At 57.0% G+C, this 20730-nt stretch overlaps 2 protein-coding genes across 3 annotated transcripts in view; one reads left to right on the top strand and one right to left on the bottom strand.

The window, feature by feature from the left end:
- Nucleotides 1–294: 294 nt before the first annotated feature.
- IGFBP6 (insulin like growth factor binding protein 6) lies at nt 295–6298 on the bottom strand. The gene is made up of 4 exons (XM_054012760.1): nt 5863–6298; nt 2894–3045; nt 2316–2435; nt 295–1459 (listed from the first exon to the last, which is right to left on the bottom strand). Exons 1-4 carry the CDS (start codon nt 6242–6244, stop codon nt 1337–1339), a joined length of 777 nt encoding a protein of 258 aa, XP_053868735.1. The 5' UTR covers nt 6245–6298; the 3' UTR covers nt 295–1336.
- Nucleotides 6299–12568: 6270 nt separating this feature from the next.
- SPRYD3 (SPRY domain containing 3) overlaps nt 12569–20730 on the top strand; it is a 39559-nt gene continuing 31397 nt past the window's right edge. Inside the window, exons 1-3 of one of the 2 annotated variants that reach the window (XM_054012653.1) lie at nt 12569–12588; nt 18835–18981; nt 20082–20157. In XM_054012653.1, coding sequence (XP_053868628.1) covers nt 18854–18981; nt 20082–20157 — 204 coding nt within the window. In that variant the 5' untranslated portion in view covers nt 12569–12588; nt 18835–18853. Of the gene's footprint in view, nt 12589–14787; nt 14882–18834; nt 18982–20081; nt 20158–20730 lie in introns of those variants that run through there. The other variant, XM_054012652.1, reaches the window with a different exon arrangement.

Here is a 20730-nt window from a genome sequence, read left to right as displayed (position 1 = left end):
GCGGGACAAAGGTGTGGTGACGTTCCCCTATCCAGCATTGCTGTGCCAGCAAAAGAACTCATGTAGATGCTGTCTGTCATTCGTCGGGGTGGCATAACTGTGTCTCTACCAGGGGTTACGCTGGCAGAGCCTGGCTGTAGCGTGGACTGGCCATGGGCGCCAGGACATCTAACTGGACTAAGGGCCGGTTAGTTATTCTGGTACAGCCTATTTCCCCAGCTAGACAAGCTCTAAGGTGGGGTCTGGAGGGCACCAGGAGGGCAGCACAGCAGAAAGAAGACGAGCGCCAGGCCCTCCAAAAACCAAACTCAGCTTTATTTAAAATAAAAATATCCCAGAAGCATCCAACAATCCTCAGGAGAGCGCATTAAGGTAAAGGAGCTGCAGGACAGGTGACAGCAAAAGCAGAGCTGTGGGATGGGGGAGGGGGGGTGGCGCAGCCTGGCCCTGACTCCCGCTCCAGCTGCCTCTACCCCAGTGCCCCCCACATCCAGCTGGCTGCAGGACTCTCCCCAGCCAGCAGTTTTCCTGGGGCGGGGAGGGCTGTCAGGAGGAAGGTCAGAAAGTGAAAGGTTGCTTGTCCCACATCCGACCCCCCCATCCCTTGCTCCCCTCCCATTCTCCCTGCCCCTCTCCCAGCTTCTTAATTGGCGCCCAACTGCAGCTCAGGGTGTGTGGACGGGTGGGGGTTGGGATCCTGAGATTTGGGGGTGCAGGGGTGAGCTCTTGCTGGCTGTTTCCAGCCTGTCCCCCAAAACCATGCTGCCCTTCCCATCGTATCCCCCCCACCAAGCGCCAACATTAATAGCACTCTTCCAATACCAGCCTTCATTGTTCCCCACCCAGAAAAGCAGTTCACCCACCCAACCCAGTCCAAGGGGGAAACTCCCCATTGTAGAAAATGCAGCTGTGGGTGGAGGGTTGGAAGCACCTGGGGATGCTGCAGACCCCCCCTCTCCCCCCACTCCCAATAGCTTATTGAACAAACACCTAGCAGACCCCCAAAGCAGCGGCATGGACCCCAGGCTGCTACCCCAGAGCCATGGGGTGGAGGGAGCCCTGCTAGCCCAGCCCCACCCCTCCCCAGGGGCCAGGTGCAGGGCTATTCCCTGCCACCTGTGCCCAGCCAGTCCTGGGTGTGAATGGGGAAGGGGGGAAAAGGCCAATCCCCAGGGAGGGCAGCGCCCCCAAGCTGCCTTCAGGCCAGCTCCTCCCAACAGCCACGGTGCCAGGTAATAAATTAAAGGCAAATGCTTCTGCATCCTCGGGCTCTTCTTCCCGCAGTGTCTATGAGGCTGAGCCTCCTCCAGCCCCGCTCGAGCCCAGCCCACCCCCCTCAGTCACTCCCGTTGGGCAGACAATGGGGGTTGCCCTCCAGCCCCCCCGAGCCGGCCAGCGGGTGGCCCTTCTTATCCACACACCAGCACTGGCCTCGCCTCTGTCCTTTGGATGCCCGGCACTGGAAGAGGAAAAGACAAGGGGGAGGGCGGCTGTGAGAGAGGACATACCAATGAGCTGATCGACAGTCTTGGAATCTGAGGCATTTCCACCCCCACCCCCTGCAACGAAACCCCAGCTCCTGGAGTCATGGGACCATTAAATGAAAGCTGAAGATCCTTCCAGAGACTGGGAATATGTTTCTAACCCTCATGGCTCCAGAGAAGAGCTAGAGATTGGTATCTTCTAGCTTTTCTTCTAGCACTTGCCACCCCTCCATTGCCAAGTGCTTTACATATGGATGGGGAAACTGAGGCACGGGGAAGGGCAGCAATGGTACTGTATCCACTAGGCTGTGCTGTCCTGTAAAGGATGAGAACCCAGATGGGCAAAAAGAGCCCAGCTCAGGAGTTGGGGGGACCTGGTTTAAAATCTCTGGCTGTTTGGAGCTGGCGGTGCCTGTTCTGGGGTAACAGCCAGATGGCCCCAGGCACTAGCCCGGTATGGCAGGGGGCGGTAGAAGACACATGCACTGATCTTCTAGGGCAGCCGACAGGACATAGGTCTGGCTGGGCCAGTGGCTGGACACAGAGGTCGGTGTAGGGTGACCAGACAGCAAGTGTGAAAATTCGGTATGGCAGGGTAATAGGCACCTGTATAAGACAAAGCCCCCACAAATTGGGAGTCCCTATAAAATCGGGACATCTGGTCACCCTAGGTCAGTGCCCCACTGGGCTGATCACCAGCCAGTCCAATGCTGTGTCTGGGCAGCTGCTCACTGGCTCCCCGCCAATGCCCTGCACCTGGAGGGCTCACGGCTCTGACTCCATCCAGCACTCCTGGTGCCCCAGCCCAGGGGAACCTGGCTCCTACCCTACCTGTTTTTTCCGGTAGAAGCCTTTGGTGTCGCAGTTGGGAATGAAGATGTCCTCTCCGCTCAGGTACAGCGGGGCCTTGAGCTCCAGCATGACGGCTGCCAGGTGCATGCGGCATGGAGCCTGCCAGGGGACAGGACAGATTGCAAGCTCAGGAGGCGCGGGACTCGCTGGGCTTTCCCTCCAGCTCTTACAGCTGCCTCTTCTCCCCCCCTGCCCACCCCCATGCCCCAGCCAGCCTATGCATTGGGCTCTGCCCTCCTCTTTGCCGACAGGGGCAACCAGCATGCCAGGGAGCTCATCTCCCTGCAGCAGGAGCACTCCAGCCCAGGGACTGCAGAGCCCGAGACAGCTGTTTGTAGGCTACAAACTCAGTCCCAGCCTCTCCCAGCAGGGGGCACTGTAGGGAGCAGGGCAGCAGCTCCCAGCTACTCCATTGCCAGCCGGAGGTGCTGCAGGAGCGCTGCCAGGGGAACCCAGGTGTTTTCTCTACCGGCGCTGGGTGCCTGTGCAGGAGACGCCTCACGTCAGACTTCCACAGGCACGTGCTTGCCCTGTCCCTGCCCCCTCCCGCAACGCACCGTCTCCAAGTCCGGCTTGCCGTCGCTGCTCAGCGAGATCTGGTGCAGCCGGTCCTTGCCGCCGTTCGCCTCCGTCAGGGGGCCGTGGTGCTGGGGGGCCAGAGGCGCCAGCGTGGGGTGGCTCACCCTGCGACTCTCCTTCCGGCTCTCCCCTGCGGAGGACAGGGAGACAGAACCTGGGGCTTAGGCCTCAGCCTGCCATGCACCTTCCCCTGCCCTTCCCCACCCCAGTCTGCATCCAGTGTCCTGTGCAGCACAGGGCCCTGCGGCTTCTGCTGGGGTCAGGCCCCTCGAGGCTGCAAAGGGGCCACCTGAGCTGCACCAACCTGGTCGCTTGGGTGAAGTGAGTTTGCTGCATCCTTTCCTATTGCCGGGTGCCCATGGCACATGCAGCCCCCCACCATCCCCAGCCCAGGCTGAGCGGGGGTGCAATTAGCTCATTGCTTTCAGGAGCTACCACTAACTCTGGGTGTCACAGTCCCCTTGGAGACACCCAGGCCCCGGCGCCACGGAGCACCTGCATCTCCATGAACCTAGGAGCTGGGTGGACCTCAGCCCTTTGGGGCCCGGTGCCCAGAACCCCGCAGCAGTGCCCAGGTTCACCGAAAGTTGTGCAGGCTGGGTGCTGAGTGCTTGAAAATCCAGCCCTGAACTCTCCCGGGGGAGGGGAGGGAATCTTGCCCCAAATTACTGTTCGCCAAGCGCCCCAACAAAGTTTTTCTCGCAGTGCCCAATATCGAGCGTCCCTTCCTGCGCTCCCATGTTCCAACACCGGGGGGAGCCAGCGCTCCTTGGATTGGTGAGCAGGACAGAGGAATGGGTGACTGACAACAAACCCACAGATGGGCCTGAACTACTCCCCCAGATCTAGCCGCCCTTCCCCAAAGAGACAGGGTCCCTCAATACAGTAGCCGCTGCAGGGTGGGTGGCACATGCCAGGAAGCAGCTTTGGATGTCGCAGAGTCATTGAATGGCCATGGACATCCCCTCCCACCACCACCTCTGCATCTGCAGCAGCCCCCCCCGGCTGCCTGAGCCCTGGGTGGAATTGCTCAAGGCATCTCTGCTCTGCTGGAGAAAAACCTTTGCTTTATAGTGGGGTGGAGCAAACCGCTGGATTCTGCAGCCGCACCATGGCCGGGTCTCACCCCTCTCACCCTCCCAGCCTGGATTCTTAAACATTTTTGTCCTGTGTTTGTACAGCACCTAGCACCTTAGGTCTAGGACTAAGGCTCCCAGGTGCTAAGACACAGTCAGTTTAAGGTAGGCTCAAGATTTAGGCTTTTCTCCAAGAGTGGGGGGGGGGATTTTTTACTGGCTCTCTTATTATGGAAGAGCCAGGCATGAAGTTTGGGGGGTGGGGGGTGCAAGCAGCAGGAGAGAATTTAGGCTGCACCATTCTTCAAAGGGGATGGGGGGGAAGAAGTTGAGGTTCCTCTGAGTACCCCCTCTGGAAGGGATTTGGCCCTGTGTTTCATGCCATTGCTTGGATGGATGGCTCAGATCTGCCCTGGTCTCCCAGCCAGGACCCCCCCATCCCTGATACACAGCCCTCTCCCACTGGTGGAGTTTGTTACAAGGCAATGGTGTTCCTCCATCGCTTTCCTCCGAGCTCCCCCAGCCGGCGTGGGGGGTCTGCAAGACTCGACTGAATCCTGATGGAGGATTAGCTCTGGGTAGCTCCCTGCAGCCTGTCTGTTGCCATCTGACACCCCCATGCCAGCTCCTCTCTCTCCGGCCAAGGACAGGGGGCTTGCCCCCGGACCAGTGCCTGCTGAGAACGCTGAGCTTTGAGCCAGGCACCTTGGGGGAAGTTCGGTCCCAGTCTCCCATGCAATGGTGCCACCCTCCATCTAGCTGCCTTTGGCCCTCAGAGACCAACCTCTGCTGGCAAATTTTAGCTACTGCCGGCTGGAACCTTTGCTTGGGTCCCCCCTGCTTCGCCGCATTCCCAGGCTTGGCTCAAGGCAGCACCCTCCTGGGGGCCAGCCTGCTGGTAGCTAGACTGGGAGCTCTCTGGGGGCAGGGGTTGTCTGTGTTTGTACAGCACCTAGCGCCACGAGGCCCTGGCCCGTCTCCCACCCTCACAGCTCAGGGGAGGGCCTGTCCCCCTTCCCAAGCCATATATCCACCCACGTGCCCATTCTCCCATTCAGGGAGCCAAGAGGCTGAACCCACTTCATAAGCACAGAAACGTGGGGGGGATCAGGCTGGATCAGGGCACCTGGCAGGGACACCTCCATGGGGGGGGGGTAGAGGTGATCCTGCTGGACTTCTGCTGGGAACGTCCATGGGCCATTGGCACCTGCAGGTGCTGAGGCAGGGGTGAGCATGGCTGCATATTGCCCTCTGTAGAGACAGCTCAGAGGAGAGAACCCCCGCCCCACTTCTCAGACAGCTCCCACTAGACACCCCCCCCACACACACCCCTAGCATCAAGCAGGACCCGACCCCCTTAGAGCCTCTCCACCCTCCTTTCCCAATTGTGCTGGGCTACAGACAAGGAGCCCCCCAGCCTCCCCATCGCCCCCAGGTCTCCTACAGCAGCACCCCGGGGTCTGAACCCTCCCCACCCCTGAGCCGGAGAGCGAAAATGCCCAGCCACTCCCTTGGGGGTGCGCCCCCTGGCCAGGGAACCCCACTATGGCAACCCCCGAGTGGAAGGACCCATCTTCTCCTGCCCCTCCAGGGGGAGGAAAGAGACTCAGGTCCGGGAGGGGGGGGGGGGGGAGAAAGCTGCAGCCTTTGCCCTTAGAAACCAGGGAGATGCCCCCCACCTCCTGGGGGTGCTGCTAAGTGGCACCAGGGAGCCCCCCGATCTGGGCTCCGCACCTCGGCGAGGGCTGCCCTGTGCCCTTACCCCGAAGCCCAGCTTGGGGAGGAGGGTCTCCAAGGATCCCCCCACCCCGATCTGGGCTCAGCCCCGAACCCCAGCCGCGGCCGCTCCCCCCAGCCCGCCCCGCACTCACCTGCCGGGGGCTCGGGCTCCGTGTGGTTGCGGCTGCCCTTCCTGCCCCCCACGGCCCGGCACACCCCCTTGCCGTGCAGCAGGGCATGCAGGGGGGTCCGCTCCCCGGCCCGGGGGATGCAGCGCAGTCCCCGGGCGCAGCTGGGCGAGTAGACCCCGCACGGCTCCCCCAGCGCCCGGGCGCAGCCCTTCTCCCCGCAGGCTTCCCGGGGCGCCTTGGCGCTGTCGGGGGGCGCCGCCGCTGCCCTCTCGGGGGCCCGGCAGCCGGCTCGGGGGGCGCAGGCCGGGGGGTCCCCGTCCTCGCAGCTGGGACACTGGCCCAGGGCGCCCCAGGAGCCCGGAACCAGCAGCAGCGCAGACACCAGCCAGCAGCCCGGGAGCATCTTGGCCGGCTGGGCAGGGGAGGAGCCGGACCGTGCTGCGCCCCGACTGCTCTGGGCTCCCTCCCCACGGCCTCAGCCCTTAAATACCCTGCCCAGCCCACAACCTGCCTCCAGCGCTGGCCCCGGAGCGCCAGGTGTCTGCAGCCCTGGCACCCCCGAGCGATGGGGGGGGGGGGCTGAGCGCTGCTCGGCTCCGCTCCCACCCCCGCTGCGCTCCGGCCCCCCTTTGGCCCCCCCAAAACTCTCTCCTCTTGCCCCCCTTCCAGGCTCCCCCCGGCTCCTCCCCCTGGCCACTCTCTGGTCTCACCCCCCCCCACCCCATGTTCATTTCCAAATTCAATTTCCCCCTTCTCTCCATCTCGGACATTCCTGGGAATCTGGGGGCGGCTGGAGGGGGGGTCGCCCGAGCCCCTCTGAGCTGCAGAGGCTGAGGGAGGAAATGAGACAGGCCAGGGGAGGTGGAAAGAAAACATGATCTCTCCCCCACCCCCCACCCAGGGTCCCAAGAGGGAGCTCCCGGCCTTACCCCCCTTCCCAAGGGGTCCTCAGTTCCAATCCTGATCCCCCCCCATCCCAAGAGGTAGTTCCCTCCTATCCTATCTGATTTAGTAGGGGTTGGTTCTGCTCTGAGCAGGGAGTTGGACTAGATACCTCCTGAGGTCCCTTCCAACTCTAATCTTCTATTATTCTAACCCTTCATTCTCAAGGGATCAGCTCCCATCTCCATCCCCGCCCCATTCCCAAGTGGGAGAGCCCATCTCCATCCCCCCATTTCCAAGGGATCAGATCCCATCTCCATCCCACCATTCTCAAGTGGAAGAGCTCATCTCCATCCTCCCCATTCCTAAGGGGTCAGCTGGCTCCCATCTCCACCCCCCCATTCCAAAGTGGGAGAGCCCATCTCCATCCCACCTAGGCCCATTCCCAAGTGGGGGAGCCCATCTCCATCCCGCCCCCCCCCCCAGTCCCAAAGGATCAGCTCGCATCTCCTTCCCCACATTCCCAAGTGGGAGAGCCCATCTCCACCCCTCCCCATTCCCAAGGGATCAGCTCCCATCTCCATCGCCCCCATTCCCACGTGGGAGCTCCCATCCCCCCCCCCCCCAGCAATTTTTCTTCCAGTGATTTGGGTCTAATTCTCTGAGCATCTTTTTTGAAAAACCAAACAACCTCCCCCCCTCCCCGCAACCAAACAGAAACCACTTTCATTTAACCCAACCCCAAAGAAGTGAAGACCAAACAATTTCCTGGTGCCCAATCTCTGATTTCCCCTCCTTTCCCTGGGGGCGCTGGGCTGAGATCATGGGTTCCCCCCCCCCTTCTTCCCTCAAAAGTACTTTTTTTTCAGGGTCTGAATGAATATTGTTGCCTTTGCATGGAGCCTAAATGCCTGGAATATTTCATGCTTCCAGCCCATCTCTGTTGTGTAATCCAATCGCCGAGCTATTTCCCTTCCCCTGTCTAATTCTTTCCTAAAACATAACACATCATTTTTACTGCTGGCCTTTGTGAGTCTTAAAACAATGTGCTTATTTGGCAGGCTAGGTCTACTGATTAGAGTGGGGCATGGGAGTCAGGCCTCCTGGGTTCTTGACTAGCGGTTAGAGCAGGGTCCTAGGGAGGGTCAGGTCTCTTGGATTTCTTGCTCTGGAAGGGGATGTGTTACAGTGGTGGCTGCAGAGGGCTGAGGGTCAGGACTCCCAGTTTGAGTTCTTGGCTCTGGGGGCAAGTGTTGTCTAGTGGTTAAAACAGGAGGAACTAGGAGTCAGGACTCCTGGGTTCCATTTTCAGCTCTGGAGAGTGTGGTTTAGAGGTTGTAGGAGGGGAATGGGAGTCAAGATATCAGAGTTTTGTTCCTGGCTCAGGGAGGAAGTGTAGTCTAGTGGCTAGAGCAGGGGACTGGGCATTAGGACTCCTGGGTTCTATGAAAAGCCCTGCCACTGACTGCGTGACGTTGGCCAAGTCACTTTCCTTGCCTGTGCCTCTGTTGCCATGTCTGGAGAGTGCAGATGATATTACTTTCCTATCTCTCTCGTGGGGCTTTATTAACGTCAGTAAAGATCTTTGGATGTTGTTAGTATTTCTTGGAAATTTTAACTGCTCACCTCCAGGGTTTCTGTTCTGGCTATTTCCCCCATTGCTTCCAGCGTTTTTCTTTCCTTGCCTCTCGTTTTCACTAATCAGCTTTTCTTACACGTTTTAAAAATAACAAAATTCAGTTTTCTGTTGGATTCTGCTCCTGCAAATCCTTATAGAGTCCAAGAACAGGGGGGTAAGAGGAGCAGACAGAAATCAGTGTTACACGGCTTTCCCACCCAGTGCTTTCCAGCCAAATCCCTTTACAACCGGCAACTGGTTAATCCTCAAAACCCTCCTGGGATGTAGGCAGGTCAGTATTGTTGGCCCTATTTTACAGATGGGGAAACTGAGGCACAGAGCCCTTAAAGGGACTCACCCAAGGTCACAAGTCTGGGATAGAGCAAGATGCCGAACTCGGCATCACCCTCAGCAAAGCACTGTGCCTTTAGCAAATGGTTGTCCCTGGAGCCTGGATGGATGGCAAGGTGCTTGAGAATATTGCATTCTTCATTTTCCTTTACATCAGTAGCAGTACACAAACACACACCCACACACCTGAAGATGCACTGGGCCTAGTGGATCGAGCACTGGGCTGGACCCCGGTTTTAGTCCCAGCTGCTGGGTGATCTTGGTGAGTCACTCGACCTGCTGGTGTCTCCGTTTATCCACTGGGAAAAGGGGGATCGTGACCCTCCTTTGGCTGAGAAGAGTGAAGTGTTGTCATTAAGTAGCTCCACTTGCAGGGACTCCAGTCTCCCAAAGGGCCGAGGAAAGAGGTGCAGTTAATTAACTGTCCAAGTAGCTGTTGAACTTGAATTTGTACCAATCATATCCCAGGGGCAGGACCTCTCCCTGGTAAGAAGCGACTGTTGCAGATGCTTGCCACTGGATGGCGCCCCTTAACCCTTCGCTTTCGGAGGACTAACTGGGTGCAGGGCAGCGGAGCCACCTTTGAAATGCAACCCAGAGCTGCAAGCAAAGTGGTGCTAGCGATGGACCGGCCTCTCTGCTTTCTCCGGCCTGGAGCTGTGGGGACAGAGGGGAGAACCCCCGCTCAGGGCGGGGGGCTCTGATATTGTTCCAGGCCATCCAAGAGGTGATGATTTCTGAGCAGGACTCCCAAGTGCAGCTCCGTCCTCTGGAACACAATCAAGCAGCCCTGGGAGGTAGCCACAGTCCATTTCCCATAAACAAGGCGTTCTTTGGCCCTGAGCGGAACATGCCTCTTGCTTTTCCTGAGATCCACCCCTCACCCTCTTTGCATTTCCCCAATTTCCACCCAGCATGCCCCTGCGTGCTGCCCCAGGGCAGGGTTTTAACCCCTAGGGCCTGATTTCTGTTCACGTTTGTCCATTATGTTCCAACAGGAAAAAAGGTGGATTTGTAGCCGGGAGTGAAATCAGTCATAGGAACAGCTTCCCAAGGGATGTGGAGCTCCGTCCTTTGGAATCTATGAACCAAGCCTGGATACAGAGTAGCAGCCGTGTTAGTCTGTATCCGCAAAAAGAAGAACAGGAGTACTTGTGGCACCTTAGAGACTAACAAATTTATTAGAGCATAAGCTTTCGTGGACTACAGCCCACTTCTTCGGATGCATCCACGAAAGCTTATGCTCTAATAAATTTGTTAGTCTCTAAGGTGCCACAAGTACTCCTGTTCTTCTTTTTGCGGATACAGACTAACACAGCTGTTACTCTGAAAGGTATTGAGGTGCCTGACTCCCACGGGTAATCAATACCTTTGAGGATCTGAGCCTAAGTGACTTGCCAAAGGACACACGGAGAATCTGTAGCAGAGCAGAGGATTTGTAGGCTAGCACCTTAATCGGAGGCAGATTACGATTTTGTGTGGCCCTGGGCCAGAGCAAGTGGGGGCCCCTCCCCACCCCTTCCACTTGCAGTGCCCCTCACTTGCCCCGCTCAGCCCAGCACTCCTGCCAGGGAGCAGGGTTGGGGTGTGGGGTGCCCATTTTTTCCAGAGCCCCCGGGAATGGGCCCCATTGGCCCAGTGGCTAATCTGCCACTGGCCTTAACTACTAGACCATCCCAGCCCCCTTTGGCAAGCCACAATGGTGTAGAATATGCTTCGGATGGTCTAGACGAGATTATGCCAATGGTTCCTTTTGGCCTTGATGTCTCTGTGAAATCCAAATGGACTCTACTGAGTTCAATGGAGAGGCCTCGGGTTTCCACCACGTGAGACGAGAACCAGCTCTTCACAAGAGCTCAGCCCTTCCCCCCCGCCCCTGCAGCTCCTCTCTGGGCACCTGAACAGGAAGGCAGATTTTCAAACCAGGCCATTTAGTCTAGGGAGGCTGGGGAGGGGCGGGGGGAGAGAATCTGATCTCTTTTGACAACCTGGCTTCAGTAGTGCCAGGTGCTTGGGAAAATCTGACTCTAAGAATGCAGTTTGCAGGAGTCTGGTGATCTCAGCTATGCCCAGTGGGCCCGGACAGCGTTCCCCTGCTGGTACCTGTGCACAGTTGGTTGTAAAGTGTTCCCTGACCAGAATTCACCCCTCACTCTGTGGCAGCATTTTAAACCCGCTCTGCACAGGTGTAACTGACTAACGCAAGGTGCCAAGCAGGGGAGAATCCAGGGGTTAGGGGAACCGGCGCCAGAACCCTCAGGCTCTGTTCTTGGCTGTGTGGTTGAGGGGTTAGAACAACAAAGTGGGAGCTGGGACTCCTGGGTTTTGCCAGCTCTTCCACAGGATTCAGGAAGTCATTCAGCAAGTCATTTCGCCTCCACTCACTGGGTGGATGTGCACCACTGCCCCCTGCTGGATGGGAATCAGAGCTAGTCCACTGTGTGTCATAGGCCCTCTGCTGCCGATGGAGATTCTCCTTTAACTCCAAGGGCTGGGCTGTTGGAGCAGGTGCATCCGAGTTCTGTCCCTGTTAATGCTGGGAAGCTCTGGATGCCTCCTGTGTGTGAGGCAGCGACAACCACAGAGTCCTAGACGGGGGGCAATCATTTAGTAACGGGGGATGCAACCCACAGAAAAACAGCTATTTCCCTAGCCGGGGAGCAGGGAATTGGCATTTCCCTTGCTAGCCCGATCTCCCCCATGCTGCCTAGCAATGAAGAAGTCCTGGCTCAGAGCAGCGCTGTGGGGGTGTGTGTGTATCAGAGGCCCTGGTTTTGCATCATCCTCCCCAGTAGCTATTGCAGGCCACCAGGTGACCCGCCTGCTCTTGCCAATGCAGAAGGTTTTTTGCTCGGCTGCCCCGGCTGCTCCTCAGCCCAGAGGACTCACCGCAGTGCTCTGAAGGACACGAGGCCGCTCCAGCAATCTGGACGCCGTCCCCTTCATCCTGCGGCAGAGCCAGTGACTGGACGGGCACAGCTCGCTGGAGGGCTAGGCTGGACGTCAGCCAAGCAATGCTTGAGCTAATGGGGGAAGGGAACATGCGCGGAGCCAAGAACCACGGATCGGAGGAGAGAGGGACCTCAGGCCCAGCCCCAAGGGGGAGGGGGGGGAGTTACTCCAGGAAGGAATTTGGCCCGTGGTGTAAAAACAGAAGAAGGTGGAGTTCAAATGCAGGCGTGTACAGGATGACGAATAGAGGCAGCTCCCTCCCAGGATGGGGCAGAGGGAGCTCTGCTATGGGGAGGGGGATGACCAAGATGACCCCTCCCAGCATGAGGCAGGGGGGATTTGGGGTTAGAGGGACAGAGATGGCCCTGTTCAGGGTGGGATGGGGAGCTGTGGGCATGAGAGGGGCAGAGACCACCCCTCAGAAGGCAGGGTGAGAGGGTTCTGGGGCTGAGAGGGGCAGAGATAGCCCCTTCCGGGGCGGGGCAGGGGAGCTCTGGAGGTGCAAGGGGAAGAGTTGGCCCCTCCTGGGTAAAATGCTCAAGTCCTTTTTAGGCTGGTTCAGGCTCATGTAAAGTCTGGCCACTCTAAAGCCCTCTGAATTGGGCACCAAGGGGGCAAAGCAGGAGAGAGCGGGGCCTGAACCTGCTAGTTCTCCTGAGTCCTGGCTCGGCTGGGGGAGGAGGGCAGGGAGAAGGAAGCGGATTGGTCACAGAGCCCATAGCCTGCTAGCAATGCATGAAGCTGCCAGGAGCCCAGGTGGGGTTACCTTGGGCACATTCCCCAGGCTCACAAAACGGATCATAAGCGATGGGGCGGGGAAGCAAGGGAAATGTCCTGCTTGCTTAGAAACCTGGAAGGTGTCTGAGCTGCAAGAGGCCAGGAGCTCTGAGCTGCCACACAAGAAGCAGGAAGGAGCATCCCAGAGATACCCGCAGTGCAGAGAGGTGAGCTACCCACCAGCAGGGGCCATAGCGATTTCAATGCAGGAGCTCAGCTCAGGGCCTGAAGTCTCACAAGTACAGCCCGGGCAGTGGTAGGCTTTTCACCTGCCTGCCAAGCTGCTAACAACCTGCAGTTCCTTCTAGGGCCCTCCTCACTGTATGAGTTGAGCCCTCCCCCACTCACTGATGGAGTTCACTCTCACAGCTCTCAGGCATTAGTCCCATTTTACAGATGGGGAACTAGGACACAAAGTGGATTAAGGGACTTGCCCAAGGTTAGCCGGGGGAGTTTGTGACTAACTGGGACTAGAACCTAGGTTTTCTGAGTTCCAGGCCAGGGCTCTACCCACTAGCCCACCCTTCCAACACCAGAACCAAAGATTGAGCGGAAGAATAATGTATGAATATCACCGCTTGCAATTTTGTGTATCTCCTTCTCATGCAAACTAATAGTAACAAGGGCTTGGAAAATGTATGATGTTGATGAGCTAGAGGCTAGGGGTTCTCAAATTGGGGGTCACGAGGTTATTACATGGGGGGGTCATGAGCTGTCAGCCTCCACCCCAAACTCCGCTTTGCCTCCAGCATTTATAATGGTGTTAAATATATTAAAAAGTGTTTTTAATTTATAAGGGGGGTCTCACTCAGAGGCTTGCTATGTGAAACAGGTCACCAGTAAAAAAGTTTGAGAGCCATTGGGCTAGACAAACCAGACTAGCCAGAGGTTAATATGTGAGACTGGGTGGGTGGATGGGCCCACAAGTGAAGTCCAGGGGCAACTGGTGAGAACGGGGAGGGGGCTGGGACTCCGACTGCCGGGTTGACAGGTGGCGCCTCCTCCCCCCGTATCAACCAGCACCTAAACAGTATGACAGGCCTAGGCCCTGAGGAGGGGGGCTATTTTCCATGACATGATTAACAGTGTCCTGGAGGACCCCTTCCCTTACACAGCCTTCCTAGTCACCCACCATTCTAGGGCTATGGGGGTACCCCCCCTTTATAAGGCTCAGTGGGTCCCTCTCACTTACAATGCCCCAGGGATCCCCCATTATAAAACCCTGGGGTATCATCCCCTTATAAGACTTGGGTGGTTACTCTTGCACAGGCCTTAGGTGGCACCTCCTCCATTCTAGTACCCTGAGGAGGGTCTTTAAAGGGCCCCAAACTGGAACCTTTCATAGCCCCCTGTGGAAGTCCCCATTAAGGGGCTCTAGGTGGCACCCCCATTCTAGTCCCCAGGAGTGCCCTGGGCTCCCCAATTATAGGGCCCCCCCATCTAGCACCCACAGGTTCCCCCAGTCTAGGGACCCCAAGTCTAACGCCCAGGGGTCCCCCATTAAAGGGCTCTAGTTGCCCACCCCCATTTTAGCATCCAGGGATCCCCCAGTCTGTAGCCCCCCCCAAGTTCAGTGCCCAGGGGGCCTCCATTCCCCAGTCCAGGGGTCAGGCTCCCCCAGTCTATGGCCCCCCAAGTCCAGTGCCCAGGGGTCCTCCATTCCGCAGTCCAGGGGTCAGGCTCCCCCAGTCTATGGCCCCCCAAGTCCAGTGCCCAGGGGTCCCCCATTCCCCAGTCCAGGGGTCAGGCTCCCCCAGTCTATGGCCCCCCAAGTCCAGTGCCCAGGGGTCCCCCATTCCCCAGTCCAGGGGTCAGGCTCCCCCAGTCTGTAGCCCCCCAAGTCCAGTGCCCAGGGGTCCCCCATTCCCCAGTCCAGGGGTCAGGCTCCCCCAGTCTGTAGCCCCCCAAGTCCAGTGCCCAGGGGTCCCCCATTCCCCAGTCCAGGGGTCAGGCTCCCCCAGTCTGTAGCCCCCCAAGTCCAGTGCCCAGGGGTCCCCCATTCCCCAGTCCAGGGGTCAGGTTCCCCCAGCCTAGGGTCCAAGGCGCCTCTCCCCCTGCCCCTGCCTCTGCCTGCCTGCCTGCAACCCCAGGACTGCGTTTAGCCCCACCCCGTTTTTTACGTCATAATCGCGCGCCCCGAGCGCGGGGCGTCATCACCAGCAGCGCATCCTCCAGAGCCGCCAGCATCACATGACCAGCCCCAGGCCGGGCCTCCCGCTCAGCCCCCGCCCCGCGCTCGCCCGTCCCAGCCTCCGATTGGCCCGTAGCACTGCCCGTCAAAGCGGAGCGCTCGGTGATTGGCCGGACCGGCTATCGGGGGGGCGGGAGGGGAGAGCCGGCTAGGTGTGTGTGGGGGGGCACCCGGATGTGACCTGAGGCGGGCGGTGGCGGCAGAGCCGGAGCCGGTCGGGAGAGACGAGTGGGGAGGGGTCCATGGAGGGAGAGGACGGGCCTGGCTGGGTAAGGGGGTACCCGGGGGCATGAGGACAGGGGCAGGAGGTACCCGGGAAGGGGGGTGCCCAGGGCGGGGGGGGGAGGAGGAGAAGGACGGGGGAAGGGTGCCCTGGTGGGTTGTGGGGGAGGGGACACCTGAGAAGGGGGGATCCTGGGGGGTGGGGATCCTCGGGGGTCGGGATCCTCGGGGCAGGTGGGGTGGAGGGCGAGGGGAAGGGGAAGGGATGCTCTAAGCCCAGGGTGGGTTGTGGGAGGGATACCTGGGGTGAGAGAAGGGGGAGATGCCCAGGGCAGGTGGGATGCAGGAGGATAGGGGAAGGGGGATGCCCTGGGCCTAGGGTAGCTGAGGGGGAGGAGATACCCAGGGTGGGTGAAGGGAGAGACTGCCCAGTTGTGGGGAGGAAGTAGGTGTCCAGGGTGGGTAAGTGAAAGGGGGGAAGAGTGCCCTGGGGTCTGGGTAAGTTAAAGGGAGGGGGTGCCCAGTGGGATGTAAGGGGACGCCTGCGGTGGTTTAGGCAGGGAAGGGGAGAGGAATTGCCTAGGTACGAAGGGTGTTCCAGAGAGGGGAGGGAGGATGCCTATGTTCTCCTGGCTGAGGGGAGGTGAGTGTGGCAGGTGCTTCATGAGCTGGTGCCCTGGTATAGCTGAGTGCCCTGTTGTGGAAGGTGAGTGGGCAGGTGGCAGTGGGTGCCTCGTTGTAGGAGGGAAATGGATCAGGTGCTGGTGGTAGCCATGGATGCTCTACTTGGGTATCTGCCTGGGTCCCCTAGGCAGTGCGTGTGTGTGGTGGCAGGTAGGGGCCCAGAGATCATGGGAGGAGAGGTGGTTGGGCACTGAGAGAGTGTGGGGACCTGTCCTAGGACTAGGCAAGTGCTGAGGGAATGGGGGCTTTGCTTTGTCGGGGGTGCTTCTCATGATGGCTTTTTGGCATCAGGAGTCCCTTGGTTATCGCTGTATGTCTGCATTTTCTTCACTGCTGCTCATGCTCTCATGGGCCCTGTCACTCCCAAGCATCTGGAAGAGGCCAGATCCCCCATAAAATAGGTTAGTAACCTATTTTATCTGTCCTCGATTCTAAAACGCCTGTCCCTGTAGCATTGGCCGTTAGAGCTAGTATACTGACATTATTAATAATTCTGCATATAGCACCAGGAGCCTGCTGGGTGCTTTCCAGACCAGAGCAAAGTCTGTGGTTTGGGTGGGAACAGCTTAGGTTTGAAGGCCAACTTTCCCAAAGGGGATCAGTGATTTGGGGGACCTTAATTTGTTTGGGTTGCCTGCATCTTGGTCCTGATTTTCAGAGATGTTGAACAGCCCCAAATCCTGGTGACTTTGATTGCAGATGTGAACGCTGAAAATCCCTAAAAATCAGGACTGAGGTGCTGTGCTCCAGTTGAGACTCCTGAAACCACTGGCATCATTTGAAAACATTAGCCTGAATGACTGTGAAAGGCCCTTTTTTCAGTTGTGCTGTGCTCATTAAAGGTGTAGGTATTGCTTGATCAAACCTGAGGTGAACGGAGCAGATGGGGTCTGTAAAGTCAGACACCACTAATCTGACACCACCTGTGCCCCATTTGGCTTTCTTCTGACTTCAGGAAAAGACAAGGTGCTTTACCCTACTGCCGAGTCTTGTACTTTGTGCATGGAGGCTATTTCCTTCGCTGCCTCTCTTCCAGGCTACTCCGCAGTGAAAAAAACTCCAGTAACTACTGCTGCTAGTGATTTTTCCCAACAGGCAAAATGAAACTGATGTGAGGCTGATCAGTTTTGTGGCTTCTTGGGGAGGATCTGAGCAGCAGCAGAAGCACCGGGGCTGTGTCTGTCTGCAAACTGAGGCCTGGTCTACACCAGCATAGCTAATGTCGTTTGGGAAGGTGGTGCCGATAGAACTTCTCCGTCTGGTGGTGCATACTGCTGTGCTGATGCACGTGCGCCAGCATAGGCTCTGTAGTGTAGACATAGCCTTAGGCAGCATTGTGCTGCACAGGGCTCCGGTCACGTTTGAATGGTTGTCTGCCCAACGGTGAGAGCTAGAAATGGAACTTCCTTTTTAAAAAAACAGGAAGCTTGGATCTCTGTAGAAATAAATGGCCTAGTCACCCTTCAGCTCTGCTCCTTCTAGCCTCTGGAAGCTCCCTGCTCATCCTGGGAGTGTGGGTTTTCCAGCCTTGCTTTTGGGTTGCATTAATGCCAGTGGCCTTGAATAAATACCAGGCTTGTCTTACTGGTGCTCTGATCGCACTAATTTTGCTGTCTCGAGTGAATGAACTCCGGTTTCACCAACACACAGGTCACATCCTTTGCTAAAACTCTTAAAGGGATTTATGGTGGGTCCAAGACCCTGTGAGCTTCTATTGTGTTTAGGGATTGATCAGAAACCCCACCCCCTTTTGGGGAGGCTGGGCAGGTTCACCCTAATGGTCTCTGCTTCTGAGCTGGGGTTGCAGCTCTTCCAGCTGTCTTGGAAGTTCTCCCTGCCCTACCTGTCATCTCGGTCACTATCGAGATGTTGACTCCCTCCTCCGACCAGTCCAGGATGCCAGCCTCTGTCGTCCTCTTGTTGCATTTTCAAACAAGTGCCTTCATGCTTTGTCCCATCCTGCCTTTCATGTTTGGGAGGCGCTCCCTGTAAACATCTACAACGCTACCTCGTTGTCCTCCTCCAAGATTCTCCTTAAAGCTCTGCTTTGCTGTGGGGCCTACACAAAACACTGCCCGTTGTCTAGACCAACATTGTTTCCATGGGCTCTCCCATCTGTCTGTATCCATCTGTTGGTAAGCTCTTTGGGGCAAGTGATTGTCATTTGTGTGGCACCTAGCGCAGTGGGCTCTTGGTCCATGACTGGGCCTCCTAAGTGCTACAGAATGCAAATAAGCCAAATCCCAGACACTCAACGTGTGACTTCCAGCACAGGGGTTAGCTTTGGGAATGGGTGGTGGCGAGGGGCTGTCTTTGGAGCCGGGGGGGTCAGAAAGGTCTCAGTGTTGTGTGAGGGATGGTGGGGCTAAGAGATCTGGAAACAGCTGCAGGGTGGATCAGTCCAGCTGGGTTTGATTGCATGGGTTAGAGGAGGCAAGGTTTCTTTGAGGGCTTGGGGAGGAATAACTGTGTGTGGACACAATGTGGCCTGGGGGGTGAGGCCAGCATTCTGTTGTAACCAAGTACTGCTTTCTCTCTTCTCCTCCTCTGTACCCTCTCTGAGCTTTGAAGAGTGCGTCTGTTTCCAGTTCCTGGTGTCTCTGTACAGCTTTCCCCTGGCACCAGAGAGTGGTGTTAGCATCCAGAGGGTCAAATGAAAACTATCTTGCCGCTGGCATGTAGTCTTGGCCGTTATCTCTTTGTAGGTTTCTGGCTTAGTGGAGAGTAATAGAGGAAGTGTTTTCTTGTGGTGAGAGCTAGGACTGGGAGTCAAGACTCCTGGGTTCTACCCATTGGCTGGGAGTGGGAGCTTAGAGGTTGAAGCAGGGGCTGGGAGTCAGAACTCCTGGATTTTCTCCCCTTTTCTGCTGCTGACTTGTGTATCCTTGGGCAAGTCACTGCCTCGATCTGTGCCTCAGTTTGCCCCTTTAGAACAGGGCTAATACTTAACATGAGTGGTGCAAGCCTTTCTGACTGGTTCATCAGGTGCATTATGCATGCTCTAGCATTCGATCCTAGCCTGAGGTAGGAGAACAGCAGCGCCTGTCTGACTCCCAATCCCTCAGCGTAATGTAACGGTTCACACCGTGTGGGATGTAGGAGGGCCAGTGTAGGAAGTACGTGCTGTTGCTGTCTTTCAGTGATTCGAAGAGCCAGGCTTCCAAGGCCCGAGTCTCCTCTGATGTCTGGCTAATGCCTTGTGGCTGTCTTGGCATTTCAGGAGCAGAGATGATATCTTGGCTGGGGGACTCCAGGGTCTCATGCCACCTGCTGTATGTGCTTGGTAGCTAACTTCTTACCCCCTTCCTTTCAATAGGTTGACTCTCACAGCCATAATGGATGACTTGAACCTGCACTACCGGTTCCTGAACTGGAGGAGGAGGATCCGGGAGATCCGGGAGGTGCGGGCTGTCCGCTATCAGGAGAGATTCAAACACATTCTCGTCGACGGGGACACACTGAGGTGACTGGCAGGACTGGCAAACTGGAAGTGGGTGGAGAGCAAGGAGCAGCCTTCTCGCCTGGCACGGGGAAGGGGTCCATTGTGGCTGGGTACCGTCTCCCTCTGCCTCTGCAGCTAGGCAATGAAGCAATAAAGTGAAATTGATGAGGTCTCTGAAGGCCTTGCTTGAGAGCTCCAGTCTGATCCTTTCTCTGCACTGGGTGTTGCACCCAAAGGTGTCAGATGGATGCTTTAACTTGAACATCTTCACTGAACAATGATGCATCCTGGGGTTATGCCAGTGGGTTGAGACTCACAAAGATTAGAGCTAGAATTGGCTCATTGTATCCATCCCCTCCTCCATCCAATGATGCTGGTTAGGACGAGGTTGTGACGTACAGTATATTCTCCTGGGCTTTGTCCTGACTAATTAATGTCCCAAGCAACAAGGCTTCCCTAGAGGAGATAGATTCTTTTCCTGGCATCTACCTTAGGCCTCAGTTTCCCCATCTGTACATTGGGATGAGGGGAAGGATACTGACCCACCTCACCATAAGGCATAAGTGTGTGTAACGTGCTTTGAAATGCTCTAGAACTGCAGAATGTTAGTTGCAGATGTGGTGTTTCCAAGGCCTGGATGGCGGCTGATTGGTCTGAGTTGCAAATCCCATAAGTGAGGGGAGTGGGGAACGAAGGACTTCTGCTGCTTAGGGCCAGCCGCCTTGTGGAATGCCCTAGGACTGCAGCCAGGAAGCAGAGCTGTCCAATCTGCTTTCTGAGCCCTTGGGCCTAAATGTTCCAGAGTGACTTGTGATTTTTGGGGGCCTAACTTGAGACACCTCCAAGGGGCCTGATTTCCAGAGTGCAGGTGCTCAGGTCTGTCTGAGAATTGGCCCCCTCCAAGGCATCTCAAATGGGGCACCCAAAATTGCCAGTTGCTTCTGAAACTCCAGGCCTTAGTCTCCTGCCCCGGGGGCACTTGGCGATGAATTGGGTAATGACTGTTCCATTCGCTAGCTCAGCTGGCAGGTGAGCATGACCCAGACCCTGCCATCCCGTATCATTTAAAGTGCCCAGATCACGATGTTTGAGTAACCCGGCCTCTTATTTCTTGTCTGTAGTTACCATGGGAACTCTGGGGAGGTTGGCTGTTACGTTGCCCCCCGCCCACTGACCAAAGACAACAACTACTTTGAGGTAATCTCGCCTGCTGGGGCTGGGTGAACTCCCTGGGTCGGAGCTGATCTAAAGATCCTTCCGTGTGCTTGTTGTTCTCTCCTGGTGACTCCATCTTTTGTCCTCTCTTGCTAGCCCAGCGTGCTGGGTCTCAGAGCTCTGCTGTCTTCGCCATATGTTCAGACAGGGATTTCTGTACTGAGATTCTTGGATGCTAAGACTGGAAGGGGCCTCCTGCGTAACACCAGCCAGAGAATTTCCCCCAGTTACCCCTGTAATGAGCCCAGTAACTGACTCAAGCTGCCCTTCCAGAGAGCCATCCAGTCTGGATCTGAGTCCTTAAGAGATGGAATCCACCACTTCCACTGGTGATTTATGCTAGTGGTTAATGACCCTCACTGTTACAAATTGGTGTCCTGTGTCTGGTCGGACTGTGTCTGGCTTTAACTTCCAGCCATGGGTTCTTGCTCTGCCTTTCTCTGCTAGATGATGGAGCCCTTTAGTACCGGTGTTTTCTTCCCATGAAGGTACTTGGAGACCATGATCAAATCACCTCTCGTTCTTCTCTTTGATAGGCCAAACAGCTCAAGCTCC

The sequence above is a fragment of the Malaclemys terrapin genome, chromosome 23 (genome assembly GCF_027887155.1).
Source record: "Malaclemys terrapin pileata isolate rMalTer1 chromosome 23, rMalTer1.hap1, whole genome shotgun sequence".
NCBI lineage: Eukaryota > Metazoa > Chordata > Testudines > Emydidae > Malaclemys > Malaclemys terrapin.
This window is presented reverse-complemented; position numbering and strand designations above follow the sequence as displayed.

Bases quoted from the DNA above. Each gene is read 5' to 3' on its own strand.
- IGFBP6 (XM_054012760.1), bottom strand. From the start codon at position 6,244: ATGCTCCCGGGCTGCTGGCTGGTGTCTGCGCTGCTGCTGGTTCCGGGC. The intron at 2,436-2,893 runs GTGCGTTGCGGG...GTCCCCTGGCAG, and splicing joins GCAAGCCGGACTTGGAGACG to GCTCCATGCCGCATGCACCT. The intron at 1,460-2,315 runs GTAGGGTAGGAG...TTCCTCTTCCAG, and splicing joins GCTTCTACCGGAAAAAACAG to TGCCGGGCATCCAAAGGACA.